This window comes from Arvicola amphibius, chromosome 2 (genome assembly GCF_903992535.2).
Source record: "Arvicola amphibius chromosome 2, mArvAmp1.2, whole genome shotgun sequence".
Classification (NCBI taxonomy): Eukaryota; Metazoa; Chordata; class Mammalia; order Rodentia; family Cricetidae; genus Arvicola; species Arvicola amphibius.
Genome location: NC_052048.2, coordinates 188,001,020 through 188,017,391, shown reverse-complemented (window position 1 = coordinate 188,017,391; position 16,372 = coordinate 188,001,020). Strand labels below are relative to the sequence as shown.

At 42.3% G+C, this 16,372-nt stretch overlaps 1 protein-coding gene and 1 long non-coding RNA gene across 2 annotated transcripts in view; one reads left to right on the top strand and one right to left on the bottom strand.

Annotated features, from left to right (window-relative positions):
• Mgam2 (maltase-glucoamylase 2 (putative)) overlaps positions 1–6,002 on the bottom strand; it is a 77,901-nt gene extending 71,899 nt beyond the window's left edge. The window contains exons 1-2 of the mRNA XM_038318491.1: positions 5,885–6,002; positions 1,201–1,277 (exon numbers count right to left, since the gene is read on the bottom strand). Coding sequence (XP_038174419.1) covers positions 1,201–1,277; positions 5,885–6,002 — 195 coding nt within the window. The remainder of the gene's footprint in view (positions 1–1,200; positions 1,278–5,884) is intronic.
• Positions 1,670–15,054, top strand: LOC119806652. The gene is made up of 3 exons (XR_005284250.1): positions 1,670–1,726; positions 10,143–10,565; positions 14,781–15,054. It is a non-coding gene; the product is annotated as an uncharacterized LOC119806652 (long non-coding RNA).
• The last annotated feature ends 1,318 nt before the right edge of the window (positions 15,055–16,372 follow it).

The window sequence follows — 16,372 nt, the reverse complement described above, 5'->3', positions numbered from 1 at the left end:
AGTTCAATGCCAGGCTGGTCTACAGAGTTCCAGGCCAGCCAGAACAACCAGAGAAAACCTGTCTTAAAAAACAGAAACAACAAAAAACAAAAACAAAAAAAAAAAAAAAAACAAAAAAAAAAACAGAAACAAAACCAAAATCCCTGAAGCTATGAAATACCCAGAAAGAACTTCCCAATAAAACGCACATTAAGGACAACACACACACACACACACACACACACACACACACACACACACACACAAGTATGGTCTCCTTTACTCCCTACTTGGGAGGAAGAGGCAGGCAGATCTCTGGGTTTGAGTCCATCCTAGTCTGCATAGTGAGTTCCAGGACAGGCAAAGCTATATAGTGATAAACTTTGTTTTGAAAAACCACAGATAGATAGATGATAGATAGATAGATAGAGAGATAGATAGATAGATAGATAGATGATAGATAGATAGATAGATGATAGATAGATAGATGATAGATAGATAGATAGATAGATAGATAGATAGATAGATAGATGATAGATAGATAGATAAATATAGATAGATATAGATAGATAGAAAATAAAAGAGAGGTTGTCTATCTCTTTTTAGTGAGAAGATATACTAAGATACCAATTCTTGAAAACTGAAATTTAATTAACAATCATAATTTCTACTTAATTATAGCAAATTAGATATCAAATGTAGAATACAGGGTACAGAAATGAAATCTAAATAAACACCACTATTATGGTTTAGGTCACACAGTCACAAGAAGACAATGTTCAAATATTTGCTATTCTCATGAACATCAGCCAGGAGTGAAATCTGTTTCTTCACACATGTCCATTGGGATCTCAGTTGCCAAATACTCAACTTTAGAAGACCCTTGTTACACTCAGTGACATAAATTCAGGTGACTTAGTCAACCACACTTGCTTGCTGGCCCACTTCTAGAGTAACGGTAGGCTAGCCCACAAACGTTTAACCTCTCCAAGGTCAATCCACACCTAGAAGTGGCTCCAGCCACTGGTATCTTGCTTCTACTTTGGTTTTTGGAACTTGTCTGCACCTGTATCTCATTTTCCAGCCTATTTCCTGTACTTCCTTAGTGCAGCTGTTTATTTTATTTATCATCAAGACAAGATGTTGTAGAACCATCAGACCCATTTCTCCCACCATTTCTCCCTTTGCAATTAACAGACCCTGTAGGACTCCATGACTGACCTCTGTCACCACCTTGCCGGGTGCACAGTCTATTCTTTCTGACTCAGCAATGTTTGGACAATCAGGAGTAAATGAACCTGTAAAGAAAGTAGAGACCAAAGTTCATACTTGTGGTGTAATCACATGTACAGATTCTAGGTCTGTTTTCCAATCAAATCACTGGTAGCTGATACCAATATTTATACATGATGTTCACTTCAAATGTTAAATTACTTCGTTTTTAAATTAGTTTGTTGACTTTTTAAGACATATAATCCTTTTACCAGACATTCAGTCCCATAAAACATGCAATTCTATGTGTGCTACCTAGTTTTTTATGTCAATTTGACACAGACTGGAGTCATTTAGGAATGACCTCAATTGAGAAAATGTCCCAAGAAAGACCTATGAGCAAGTCCATAGTGCATTTTCTCAATTACTGGTTGATGTGGGAGGGCCCAACGAATTGTGGGTTAGTGCCTCCCCTGGGCTTGTGCTTCTGGGTGCTATAAGAAAGCTGGCTGAGCAAGCCAGGAGGAGAAAGCTGGTGGTAAGTCACACCCTCCCGGGGCCTCTGTATCAGCTCCTGCTTCCAGGTTCCTGCCCTGCTTGAGTTCATGTCTTGACTTCTTTCATTGATGGACTGTTATCTAGAACTTTAAACTGAAACAGACTTTCTCCTGAAGTTAGTTTTGATGTCCTGATTTTTATCACAGCAATAGAAGCTTAAACACTATGGTTTTCATTAGTTTTTACAAACTTGGGAAAGCGTTAACTACCAATAACTCTAGAACACTTTCATCAAACCAAGAAGAAATCACATCATTACCAGTGATCTCTTTCTAGTCACCTCTTCCTCGGGTCTCAGGAAAATATTCATCTATTTTCTGACCCCATGTATTAGTCTATTCTGGTTATTTTACATAAAATGGTGGTATTCTGTGCCTACTTCCCCACTCCATGCTGGGATTTTTGTCGAACTTACATTTACATGAGTCTTGTGCAGGCTCTCAGAACACTGTAAGTTCATATGTGCAACCTCCATGTTGTGCACTGAACTGACTGTGTCTTTGGAGTCTCTGGTTCTATTACCATCTTTCTACCTCCTTTTCCTCAGGGTTCTCTGAGTTTTGGTGAGAGGACTGTGGTATGTTCATCCCCCTTTGGGCCGAGCACTCCACAATCTCTTACTCTCTGTACACTGACCAGTTGAGGGCCTCTGTGGTAATTGTCATCTACTGCAGGAAGAAGCTTCTCTGATGAAGGCTGAGTAAAACACTGATCTATGGGCACAGTGAGGAGTCATTAGGAGCCATGTTAATAACCACATCCACTTAGAAGAGCAACAATATTAGATGAGTTGTAGTATTTTCTATGCATCCTAGATATTAAGTAGTAAATCTGTGTCATTTGAAAATGTTAATGTATTTCCTGTGGCCTATGTTTTTCTCAGCTAAATGTCATTGAAAGGCCAACAATTTTCAGTTTTATTTCATTCCAATCTGGCTGTCCCTCCTCCCTCCTCTTTGGTTTCTGTGCTTGAGTCTCAGTTAATAAACTGTTACCTAATCTGAGGTCTTGAATATTCTTATCTATGCATTGTTTGTTAAAGGTTCATGGTTTGAAGTCTTCCATTTAGATCTTGATCTATTTTTAATTAATTTCCACATAAATTGCCAGGTAGAAATCCAGTATCATTTTTCTACTGCATGGGTATATCCAGTTGAATTAGTCCATTGATTTTTGATTTATTTGTTTATGTTTGGGTTGTTTGTCTGTCTATTTGTCTGCTTGTTTGATTTCAACAGATGTTCACTTTGATCCGGAACTCATTATGTAGCCCATTTGGCCTTGAATTCATGGCAACCTCCTGCATTTGCCTCCCAGTGCTGCGATTCTAAGAATTAGTCACCATACTGGGCTTTCACTTTAACTTCATTCCACCCTTTTCAATAGACTGTGGTACAGAACAGAAGGTATTTCTGATATTCCTTTAGATGTATACTTTCCCTCAAATTTAGTATTATTGTCTCAGTCTTTCAGAACTTAACTGAGCCTTCTTCCACTTAAGAATAACAAAGTATGGCAGAGGCAGAGGCTTCATGAGTGATCCAAGCCAGGATTTCACCCACTTCCAGGCAGCAGTTACTGTGGGTATAACAGGGACTCTCCAGTGCCTTTGATCCTTGTATATCTCTACTGTCATATGGCTCTGGGAGGGATAGTTTAAACTGGATTAATGATTTATTTAAGCATGAAATTTGAAACTACAAAATTCCTGGAAGAAAATCAGAAAATAACATCGTAATCGACTTTGCAAAGAAGCACAGGCAACAAAATTAGACAAATGGGACCATACAAAATCCAAAATCACTGAGCGGAAGCCATCAACTAAGAGAAACAGCAACAAAGAGAGAGTGATATAAGCCAGATGTCCGATAAGAAATTAGTTTCCAGAGTCTACAAGGAAAGGCCCAAAATGTCTATTTTGCTTTACAATTGGATAAAGAAACTAATTAGTATTTCTCCAAAGAAAACCTACTAGTGGCCAAAAGATGCAAAGGGATGCTGAACATCACTGATCACCAGGAACTTAAAAATCAAAACCATTGTGTCATCAGAGCAAAGGTACCATCTCCCATGAGTTCAGATGGCTATGACCAAACCAAAGACAATATGGCTGCAGGTGAGGATGTGAAAAATTTGAATCCTTCTGTGCTACTGATAAGGAGTTAAAACCAAAACTACTGTGTGCTCCTTTAATACCACTTCTGAATACTTAGAGGTTTAAGCCTTAAAGAGATATTACACTTGCACAATAACTGTGGCACGATGCACAGTGCCAAGATGTGCAGACATCCTCAATGTCCATTGAAGGCTGAATGGACAAAGAATATGGGTATTACAAACAGTGGAATATATGCAGTCTTGGGGGAAACAAGAAGTCCTGCAACATGTAACAGGATTTCTCTTTTCAACCCATGGGTACACAGCTTCAAAAAATATAAGGAAAGAGTCAGTTGTGTAAAACCAACTAAAGCAGTTAACTGCTCTGGATGGATCAGAGAGTGTTCTAACATGCATGAGCACATGAAATTTAATTTTATGCTAAGTAAGGGAAGAGACACAGACAATAGGTGGTAATCTCTTTTGTGATTTAAAAATGTGTTAGGGGCCGGGCGATGGTGGCGCACGCCTTTAATCCCAGCACTCAGGAGGCAGAGGCAGGCGGATCTCTGTGAGTTCGAGACCAGCCTGGTCTACCAGATCTAGTTCCAGGACAGACTCCAAAGCCACAGAGAAACCCTGTCTCGAAAAACAACAACAACAAAAAAAAAGTGTTAGGGAAGAAGTAGAAACAGGCTCAAAATAGGAAGGTGGGGAGAGTACTGAGGGGGGTGGAGGAGACTAAGGGGAGGCTGTAGTCATGATGAATTGCTGGAGAGAAGAATAAGTAAAAAGAGAAACAGGGGATGGGGTTAAGAGAGAGAGAAGAGAGAGGACAACGCACAGGCAGATCCTGCAATGATGGAGGATTCCCATTGGCTAATAAACAAACTGCCTTGGCTTTTTGATAGGGCAAGATTTAGATAGGTGGAGTAGACAGAACAGTAAAAAGGAGGTGAGGTAGATGGCTCAGACAATTGCCCCACCTCTCCTCTCTGGGGCAGATGCAATGAAGCCAGCCGCCAGGTCAGACATGCTGAATATTTCCCGGTAAGACACCACTTTGTGGTGTTACACAGATTATTCGATATGGGTTAGTCAAGATGTGAGTAATAGGCCAGGCAGTGTTTAAAAGAATACAATTTGTGTGTTGTTATTTCGGGTGTAAAGCTAGCCATGCAGGAGCCGGGCGGCCAGGAGCTGGGCAGCGGGAAGCTGCCCAACAGCTCCTCACTACACTGCAATCAGCAGAGCTCATGTTCATTGTGTGTCCCATCTGCAGCAGTGAAGAACTTTATCAAACAGAACTCCAAACTTTAAATTTAATTAACATAATTTTTTATTTTATGTTATCGTTGTTGCTTTGTGGGTAGCCTATGTAACTCACTACTATGTAACCCAGTGCAGTAAAATAATGCATGCCACTTTCACCTCAGCTTCCAGAGAAAAACAATTATTTATATTATATGTGTTGTTATATGTTATTTTATTATTTAAAATATAACATTTGCATTGATAAGACGTTACTATGATGCTCCTCTGTGTGTGCATGCCTTCATGAGTGTGTGGGTGGGGAAGAGAGGAAGAGAAAGGGGGGGCAGTTTCAAAGGCGGCATCTGGGAAGAAATCACAACTGTTTCAGTCTTGCTATCTGTTAGAGGCTAACGTTAGTTAATGCACAAAGGCTGGCTTCATTGGCCCTCCACTTCCTCTGAGCCAAAGTCCATTTCCATAGTGATGGAGTTGGCACTGCTCCTTCTCGCCCAGAGCTCCATTGTGTATAATGCGGCACGGGCATCAGGTGAGACTAATTCCAGATTCCATTGAAACCGCATTAAATGGACTCAGAGGGCCTAGAATATCATTTACATCCAAAGTTAAGTTGCAAAAACAGAATACTTACATTGAAGAATGACTTAAACTAATCATGGAGACAGATTTTAAATAGTTTGATTTGGGATGGTGATGAATGAATAAAATGGTATCTCTGGCATCCAGAGAGGACTTGCTTTGCCCATCCTCTAAGCCTAGTACCCACCATCACCCTTACCTGGAGAATCCTCCAGCACAAGAAGCAACAAGAGGATATCTACTGCCAATACAACTATATTGAAAATGATCAGAAGGACTTCCAATACACTGAGCTTTCTCGCCATCTAGACAGAAACAGAAAATCAGGTTAAAGTAAACCACGCTAGAACAGACACTGTGATCTAATGGCCAGCATGGGAGACTGGAGATGCAGCTTGGTCGGGAAAGTACTCGGTTCAAAACACAAGGCCCTAAGTTTGGAACCCCATCTGGGTATGCAGCAGAGGCAGAGACAGAAAGGTCCTGAGCTCTGCTGGGTAGCTAGTCTAGCTGAATCTTTCAGCTAGGGTTCAATAAGAGAAACTCTTTCAAAAAACACAATGGAGAACAATAAAGAAGGACACCTACTGTTTTGTTTTTGGCCTCTACATGCACACGCTCACATATTCATGTACACCTCTATCCATGCATGCACATACACTACACTGACACACACGTAAACAGAGATACATGCACAGAAGTCAACTTGTTAACAAAACAGACTTGATTATCAGCTTTTCTCTTTACATAAACTTGAAAATTTTCTTCTATAAACATATGTGTCCCTGGTGTATATGTGTAGGCCATGAGACACTTTGTAAGAATCTGTTCTCTACTTCCACCATGCAGGTGTCGGGATTGAACTTGAGTCATTCAGATGCAAGTGCCAGTGCCTGCTCAGCCAACTCAATATCTCCAATCACCCCAGTATCAGCTGTTTCCCAAGGAAAAGTAAATAAAACACAAAGAGAGAGAGAGAGAGAGAGAGAGAGAGAGAGAGAGAGAGAGAGAGAGAGAACAAATATAGTCACGATGGAGGGCTGAGAGCCTGAGATGGTTCATAAAGACCTCTTCATTGTTACCTTGACCCTAACACTCACCCTGTGTAGAAAGAAAGAAGGTACAAATAGGAAGAAAAGAATCAAGAAAGAATGAGTCCACGTCTCCTTCCAGTTTCTGTGTGTTGGTGCTGAGGTGCACACTGAAACACTGAGCCTATAAAAATCAGATAATATGATCCCAGAAGAAGGTTTCTGGTCATGTTGGTAGCACACAAACACACATACATTTGGTGGCTTCCCATGCTTTGGCCTAAGTGCAGAGTTGGAGAATGTGTGAACTGAGGACCAAGAACTTGAATTATGTTCCTGGTTTTCTATCAGAGGGGTGGCTGATCTAATTGGGTCTGTGTTTCCTCATCTACAAAATCCAGATCAGACTGTGAACTATATGTCACATTTTTGCCCTAATAATAGCAAATTCAATATCAAGATGTGGCACAGCCATATCTAATAGGAATGGCAAAAGTCATAAGGCCAGCAGAGCTGAGCCACATGATGGCCTCTGTGCCACCTTTGGTTATTATCTCCACCTGTTGCATACTTAGGAGACTTATATTATTTGCACAGTTTGGCGATATTGGATTGGTTGGAAACTTCTTATGAATCATCTATGCCTTCTTCCAGGAGTACTGCCTCTAGGCTTCCCCAGAACATCCTGAACGTACTACCCCTCCCACATTTAGGAAGATATCCTTATCTACTTGAAGGTTTTTCTTACGCCTTAGAGGTTGTGACACCCATAAAGAAGTCAGAGTTCTCTTTAGGAGGCTATGAGATGGTCTCGCAACATCTGTCCTTGTACTTACTCAGGAACAAGATAATCAAAACAAAGCAATTTAAATGGGTCACTAGAGGAGTTGGCCATAGATCAGATCGCAAGTCTCTTCCGGTATACACCCAGACAATTACTTGGCAACCAAGTTAGATTACCTGAAGTTATCTCTGTCCTACACAGGGACATGTATTGATGATTAAAAAAGGACGTAGAAAGATGATAAAAGAATGAAATGCCAGGGCCTTCCTTTCTTGAAAACTTAGCTCCTACAGAGCCACTGTGGTGTCATATGACCCAAGAACAAAAGAATGCCAGGATTAGACACATAAGCAAATTCTATAGATATAAAATGCAAACATTGCATTATGCCAGATTGAATAATAGCTGCAGCCGCTTTGGCCTGAGGATTCTTCTTGGGCACTCTGACCGTTAGGAGTTAGTACTGCATGACTTGGGATGTGGCTATGTGCCCAGGCTGGCTTAGAGACTTTGTTTTGGGCTAGCGTCCTTGTAGTCACGAAAGCTACCAGCCTGAGAACAGGCTGCCATATGCCGCTAGATTTCTAAAAAGTGGGTTATGGGGTTAATGGGTAAGAATGATTATAAAAGATAACTCTATCATTGATGCCAAACTTGAGGGGAAATTGTTTAAAAAGATAACTCTGACCTGTCATAATTCATCAGTGATGACTAAAAGATATGCAAGAGAAAGTAAAACACATGCCCCAAACCAGAAATGATATGATCTGTGTTTTGGAACAACATGAATCTATCCATACTTACTGAATTCTGTATGAATAAAGAAGCACGTTGGCTGCTAGTCATTCAGGCTGCAGGAGTCTCCTGATCATCAAGCCCAGCTCATTCCGTCCCTCGCTGACCCCCTTACATCCTCTAGGGACCTGTCAGCCACTGGGGCTGGCTTCCGGCAACTATGTACCTTATGGTTCCAAGGCACCTCTCAACCCCAATTGCTATTATTGTCTGCTGTTGGGAGCTGCAGATCCCTGGTCTCCCCTTGACTTTCTTTGCCTGCACCTTCTCTGAGCATGAGACCTTGCCTGCAGCTGCTCTGAGCACAAGACCTGGCCTGCAGCTGCTCTGAGCACAAGACCTTGCCTGCAGCTGCTCTGAGCATGAGACCTTGCCTGCAGCTGCTCTGAGCACAAGACCTTGATGGCAGGATGATGAAACCAGCAGCTAAAAGATCCTGAGAGCTGGGCGTGGCAAATGATCCCTATATAAGCTGTCCCTGAGCACAATAAAGCTTGGCACTTGGCATTCCTGTAACAAAGATGACCCTTGTCCATGTCCCTCTCTATCTGTCTCTGGCTATGTGTGTATGTTTTTAAGTCTCCAGACTTAGCACCCGATTTGCGGTTGGTCTTGTAGTGGCACGGGAGCTACAGGACCGTCTCTCTTCGGGTTTTTACAAGTGGAGGCCCCCATCCGGGATGGGTTTTTGCACATCTACACCTGATCTCTACCACAGAATTTATCAGCCTCTTGAGTTGCTCCACTCTGTAATCCCCAAACACTACTCATCTATTGTTCACAAGCTTACTCCCTTTTCTTCTTCTATAATATTTTTTGAAATTAAAATATAAATACATAATTTCCCATTTCTGTGTGTGTTTTACTTATATGTGCATGAGTATGTACAATACCCACTCCGTGTGTATACATGTTGAGGCTAGGTATCAGGTACCTTCCTCTACCGTTTGAGTCAGGGTCTCTCATTGAAGCTGTTCTGGCTAGACATGTAGGCCAGTAAGCCCTGGAATCCTCACGTCTCTACCAGTGCCCATTGTAGCTGAGGCTACAGACAGACATGGACATTCGATCCCAGCTTTTATGTTGGTGCTAGGGTTCAAATCCCAGGCCTTCTTAAATATGCAGCAAGTCATTTACCCACTGAGACATCTCCCCAGCCTTTACGTCTTTTTTTTTCCTTACTTAAATCTTGTTGTTTTGTGGGTTTTGAAAACTGTCTTTTCATATGTGTTCTTTTAGTCGTATGTTACGACAACATTTACAAGGTAAGAATACAGCCATCTGCTCTGAACACCAAGGTCAGCTCCATCCCCTAACCACATAATAAACACATTTCCATACCTGATATGTCTCTAGGGAAGGAGCATGGTCATTCTATCATCCCGTATCCAAGGGTTCAGTGCAGATCCTACCATACTGAAGGCTCTCAAACAGCAGCTCCGCAGCCCTAATGTGCCTAGGAGCTTCTCCAAAGGCATCTACACAAGTCATCAACAACATGACAGAGAAAGGCACAGCATACGACACCATGGTGTTAAGTGCCACATGAAGAAAATGCTCCCCGAACCTCTGGAACCCCAATGAACATGCTGACACAGTAGCTCAGGGGCCAGGCAAATGGCCAGACCCACCAATGTCTTGGGCGTGCCTTAGGCTTGAAGAGTCCTTGAGAACACTGTAAAGTGAGGATGTGGGAGAAACAGGTATACCAGATGCCCCCTTGACTCTGACATTAAGCCATATACTTTACATGAGCAAAAGTTAACAATGTCAGAATTCTGTTTTAAGAGTAAAGGAGGAAATGCAATTTACTGCGTTTGTTTTCTCTCTTTCAGGGGACTTTGGACAAGTCAGGATCTGGGACAGAAAGAGAGGCCTTTGTATTTCCTCAGTCTTCACTCAGTGCAGTAGAATCAGTTTTAACAACATTGCTAACGTGTGGGGAACCAATGAAATCATAATCTTTGTAGAGTGCGCATGCTCTTTTAGAAAAACATGGTTCCTGGGGAAAACAACAGCAGCCAGAATCTGGAGCTCCAAGTGATCAAGGCACAAGTCTGCTCAGAACCAGCTATCGCTTCAGTCTCTGCGTTTAGGGCTGGTGCCCACAGAGGAGTCTTATCTGCCACAAAGCATCAACCCTGGAATTAGGCAGGTGAGCTTAGGACCTCAGCCCTCGCAAGCTGCACTTGACATGTCACAAGATGGTAGTTAACCATCTTAACCTGAAACCAGGTAGCTAAACATCTCCAGCAGAGGTGAGTTTATTCATGGCACCCCTTCAGGTAGCCTCAAGGGGTAGGGCCACCTACTAAAACCTTGAAGGAGGTTGGGAGGCTCCAGTCAACAGAATTCTTAAGAAGAAGCAGGGATTATTTTCAGCTAAACTTTCTAGATTGCCAATAAAAAAAAAAAAAAGAAATGTAACCATGTTGGAGAATGAATAGTCTGTTTGACCCTGAGTGTCATAGGCAAGTTCCAGGAAAAGCAGAAAAAGAATGAAAAGGGAGATGAAGGGAAGGAGGGAGGGAGGGATGGAGGGAAGGAGGGAGGGAGGAGAGCAGCAGGGCTAGAGGGGATGAAGGAAGGGCAGGGGCAGAAGCTGCCAGGTGGGTCAGGAAGTGTACTGCGAGTACTCTTGGGAGGTGTCTCTGACAGAACAGAGAGGTTCTCTGTCTCTCCCCATCTGGGGAGGGCTGAAGAATGGATGATAAGTAACCCGGTCACCAAGTTTACAAGCCCACATCTTATGGCCCTAAGGGGAAGTGCCCAGAGACTGAGGTTCCCTTGCCCAATCCAGAGAGAGGACAGAGTTTGGCCAGTAGTCCAAGTATGACTCCCAGACACATGAGCCAGAAACCTCACAGGAAAAATACAGACTAGTAGGCCTTTTTCTCAGTAAGTGTCCAGCAAGGGATTTCCCTCTTCAGAAAACCTAGCTTGCCTGCCAAATTAGAGGCCTATTTGTAACCACAAAAGCATACCTTACTTTCCCCTAAAAAGGTACTCAATTCCTTTATTCTAGTAGTTTCGAGTTTACATAATAGCCCCCCTCAAAATAGGTTGTCATGACTTAACAGCAAATAGCTATTCAAATTTAGAACAATATAAAATCAAGCAAAAGCATCAGAACTCAATTTTGTCTTTAAAACACTATAAATTGATTCCTACACATAGCCTTCGTATTTGTGACTTAAACAGGCCACTGGAGAAAGGCCAAAACAATTGAGAATACTCAAAGACCCTCCACAATCAATGAACTATTAGTGGTGCACAGCTCAGACTCTTATGGGTAACATGTGACCAGAAAGTACATCACAGGGTGGGGTACCTTTGAGAGCGGGTAGCCTGGCCCCACTTGTAGTTCCGTCTCTGTGCTCTGTGCCTACAGCTAAGGATGTGGGCTCTCAGCTGCCTGCTTTAGCCACCGTGCTGACTGCTGCCTTGTCACCCCACCATAATGGACTCTTGGGTCCCTCTAGAGCCTTAAGCCCCAGTAACTCTTCCTTCTTTATGAAGCCTTGGTCACGGTGTTTTGTCACAGCAGCAGAAAAGCAACTAGAACATGCATGAACCTTCTTTATTCTTTAACCACATTCCAGCTTCTATTTTGCTTGTACTCTTAGAAATTTCTAGGCCTACGTATCAATATTTGTTATATAACTTGCAATCTATTCTTATATCTTAACTGAACATATACACTTAAAAAGGATCCAAACGTTCATGTCTGCATTGATATTTTGTCTGAACATAGATACCACCAGGGTCCATCACCTCCCCATAGAACTTGAACCTGGGACCCACGGATGACCTCCCCTCCTCCTCTCATTTCCAGAGCCTCAGTGAAAACTCAAGCCTTTCTGTCGAAGTTCAGTCATGGTTATTGGCATCTTATCCTTACACTATCATCTCCACAAAGAAAAAGCAACTATTTAACAGACATTACTTTATCTCCCACCTCTCAACCCAAGCTTTTTCTTTAAAACTTATGCACAGATGAGCAAACTCCAATCTTTCCCCCTATGTTCTCACTAGACGATGATTTTCTCTTGTCCAAGTTTGATTCTTGCTTTTATTTTCTAGCTCCTCCATAAATGGTCTTCTCAAAAACCTCCCTTCAGTTCTTTCCTTTCTAGTATTGTCAAGCTCTCCCTCCAAAGATGCTTGTTCCACTCACGGTATCTCTCAAGTGGCTCGAACCCATCAATGGCTCAGTTCTTCTACAGCTACGATTTCACCTCTCTTTTTCATTTCCTAGTTCTCCTCCCAAGAGGCAAATATTAAGCTGTGGATGTGGCTCACCAAGCATGCATAGGGCTCTGAGTTCAATCCTCAGCACAGCACAAACAAGCCAAGTGGCTATAATCACATCACTGGGGAAGTAGACACAGGAGGGTCAGAAGTTCGAGGCTGTCCTCTACTAAGTAGAGGTCTCCAGACAGAAAACAACAGCAATATATTTCTACACTATTGCACCTTGTATTTATTGCTTCCTCATGTATTACTGGCATGGCTTGTGTTTCCTGCATTCCACTGAGTATAATTTTACTAAGGTTGCCAGCAACTAAGTTACCAAATACAATGGACATTGTCTTCATCGCCTCACCCTATTGAACTGCTCTCTTCTCCTGGAACATTGCAGTTATTGATATGCTTAGCATTGAAATTTCTACCTACAGTCCTGGATTCTTTTCAGTTGTCTGTTAGTCTTCTATTTTATCAAATGCTGGTATCTTTCATAAGGTCTCAGAGCCCCCTTTTACTCTGCCCACTCTCTTCGAGCAATCTCCATCATTCATGTGACACACAATACCTGACAACAGTTCAACCTGTATCTCTAACCTACAATATTTGGATTCATATAGTCAGTGATCTGTTATTGCTTCAAGAGCCCCAATGAACATGTTTAAATATAACATCATCCTCCATTCTAGTCCCAGTCCCAATGCCTACCAATCCTGCCAATCAACTACTTATCTAAATATAACTTGCATGAAAAATTATAATTCGTTTTTAAACTCCAGAGAATCTTTCTGAATTTTAAAATAAATTTAGTTCTAACAGGCAGTCAGGAACCAGTTCAGTTGGACTACTTTTCCAGTAACTTTGAGTCATGTTCCCAATAACCCAGTACAGACAGCCATTAGGATTCACTGTAGTCAAGTCTTAATGGTGTCCTAAGCTATAAATGCTCTAACCTTGTGACCAAAGTCCTCATGATACCTCCTATGCCCAGTTGCTCAGCCTCTTCCCTCCACTGTGTTCCCGGACATTAAACCACCACTTATGCAACAATAGTCAAAAAGCAGTGTGAAAAAGCAAGCACTCACTTTAGTTTTGGCTTTTTCTCTGACTTTACATTTTTCTTCATTCCTGTCTCTCAGAGTAATTCATATAAATATTTTCATATAGAAATATAATTAAATTTTTAACTGAGGTGCCCTTCAAGTGAATGTATAGGAATTCAAGAAAAGCAATAGAGTGTGGAGCAATATAAGTAGCAGATAATTGTCCAAAAGGAGGTTAGGGAGAACTGGTAGCTCTCAGAGAAGCTGAGGCTGAGGGGTTGGAATTGGAAGGGGTAGCTATTCTTATTAACCTCAACCCATCTGTTGACTATCTTCTGCTAAATTATCAAAAAGACTTATTTTCCATTACATATGAATTGTATTGGGCTAGGGCTATAACAGAACCATCAAAAACCTTGACTCTTAAGGTGAACAGTTCAGATCCCAGAACTCAGTACATGCCAGGTTGTGGCTCCAGCCTGCAAAGGTAGATATGAAATCCACAGAGCAAGATACTAGCAAGACTAGCTATCTAAGCAAATCTGGGTTTGAAAGAGAGAGCCTGCCTCAAATGAATCAGATATGTGAGTGAGGAAAAATGAATTCCTGATATTAGCCTTTGGTGTCTACATGCAGGCAGGAGCACACAAGATCATACACATCACATGTGCAGCCATATACAAGCAAGCATGTACACACACACACACACACACACACACACACACACACACACACACACACCGGTAAAGAAGAAATAGGAGGAAATCTGCATCACTATAATCTCATAAATCTCTACAACAAACAAAGCAGGTGACCACCATGATTTCCATTTTACAAATGAACGTTAAAGACTTTCTGTATAAACATGATTAGAAGCAGAACTGAGGGAAGCACTGAGGGACAAGCACTGCTTCTTTACCTGGTCCTTGAGTACTGTCTCCACATTCCCTAGACGACAGTGCTTTAGGACTGAGATAAAAACTCTAAAGTGGGATTTAAGGCAATGAAAAGACTGAGAGATCCACCCCAAACACTCATAGTGCCTGACTTTAATCCTTAAGCACACAGCTGCAGGAGCATCAAGACAAAAACACTGGCCGTTGACTAGCCTTTCTCCGAGTACTATTTCTCTTCATAGGGAGCACTTTCTAGCCTCTACAACCCAAAAGCAGGTGCCCTGTCCAGGTCTCCTTAACCTCCCTGAAGGTCCAAATTCTACAAAGCAGCTCTTACAATTTGGGGGCACTGTCATCACCTGTCATAGAAGCTATTGCCATCTCGGCAGAGGAAGATGTGGGGACTCATGGAGGCCGAAGTTCTTCCCTATTTAGAAGTCCTTAGAGCAAGGAAGTCAGGACTGTGAGGAGTGCGTTTACCCATTGAGACGGTGGGGCAGATCTAACGGGAGACCACCAAGTCCAGTTGGAATGGGACTGATGGAACAGGGGACCAAACCGGACTCTCTGAATGTGGCTGACGGTGGAGGAGGACTGAGAAACCAAGGACAACGGCAATGAGCATGAACTCTACAGCATGGACGGGCTCACTGTGAGCCTTGTCAGTTTGGTTGCTCACCTTCCTGGACTTAGGGGGAGCTGGGAGGACCTTGGACTTAACATAGTGAAGGGAACCCTGATGGCTCTTGGTCTTGGAGAGGGGTGGAGTGGGGGTATGGGTGGAAGGGAGGGGAGGGAAAGGGGAGAAGGAGGGGAGGAGATGGAAATTTTTAATAAAAAAATGAGAAAAAAAATAAAAATAAAATGAAAAAAAAAAAGAAGTCCTTAAATCTGGACATTCACCTTCCTCTGAATCCCTGCCACCCTTGACTGACCTCCGGAAGGATTCCAGCTGCTTGTTCTTCCAAGAGTTTTTCCAGGATCAGAGGGACAGCGTTCGTTAAGCCCTTGCCATTTGTCCTCCACATATAACATATGTCACATAGAAAGGCATGCACACACACACATGTACACAGCTTACATACAGACACACCATCTTTCCATTTTATAGCTCACCCCTATCTTTCATCCTCTATAAAGAGAAGAAAATACAAGGTCCAGAAGGCAAATATGAATATCTCTTAAAAAAAATCTTAACAGCGCAGGAGCCAGAAGTTTTACAAAAGTAAAGACCCTATGTGCTCAAGTATTCCTTTCCACGAACAAAGCGCTTACCTCATTGCCGTCTCGTCGTTTTCTTCGCTGTGACTGCCCCTCGTGATTCACAAGACGCACCGGGCAAAGGTGAGCAGGCTATTAGAGCTTACTTCTGCCACAGTTGATTTACTGCCCTATAAAATGGAGAGCAACTGGAGGATGGGAGTGGCAGTGCCTCCTTGGTGTTCTTGCTCACGCCTGATTACTGTGCTTGTCACGCTTGTCTGCCCGTCTAACACAAAGGGCATGAAAGGAAGGCTTGGTCCAGCTTTCCCGTGGTTATCTACAGTGCTTGAGATCCATCACGTACCCGTAATTTGTTAAGCTAGCCATTTGCTGACTAAGTGAAAATAGAATAAACTGCTTATGTTTTGTCACATTGCTTCTGTCTTCATTTTTGTCTCCTAAAGTTTGCCTGCATCCAGATTTTCATTAAACCAAACATGCTTCCCCTACAATTATTTGAATTTATACAGATTATTTTATGTGTATGACAGTTTTGTCTGCATTCATGGACATGCATCCAGTGTGCGCTAGGTTCCCATAGAGGCCAGAAGAGGATGCCAGTTCCCCTGGAGGTACTTACGGATGCTGTGAGCCACCATACGGATGCTGAGAAACAAA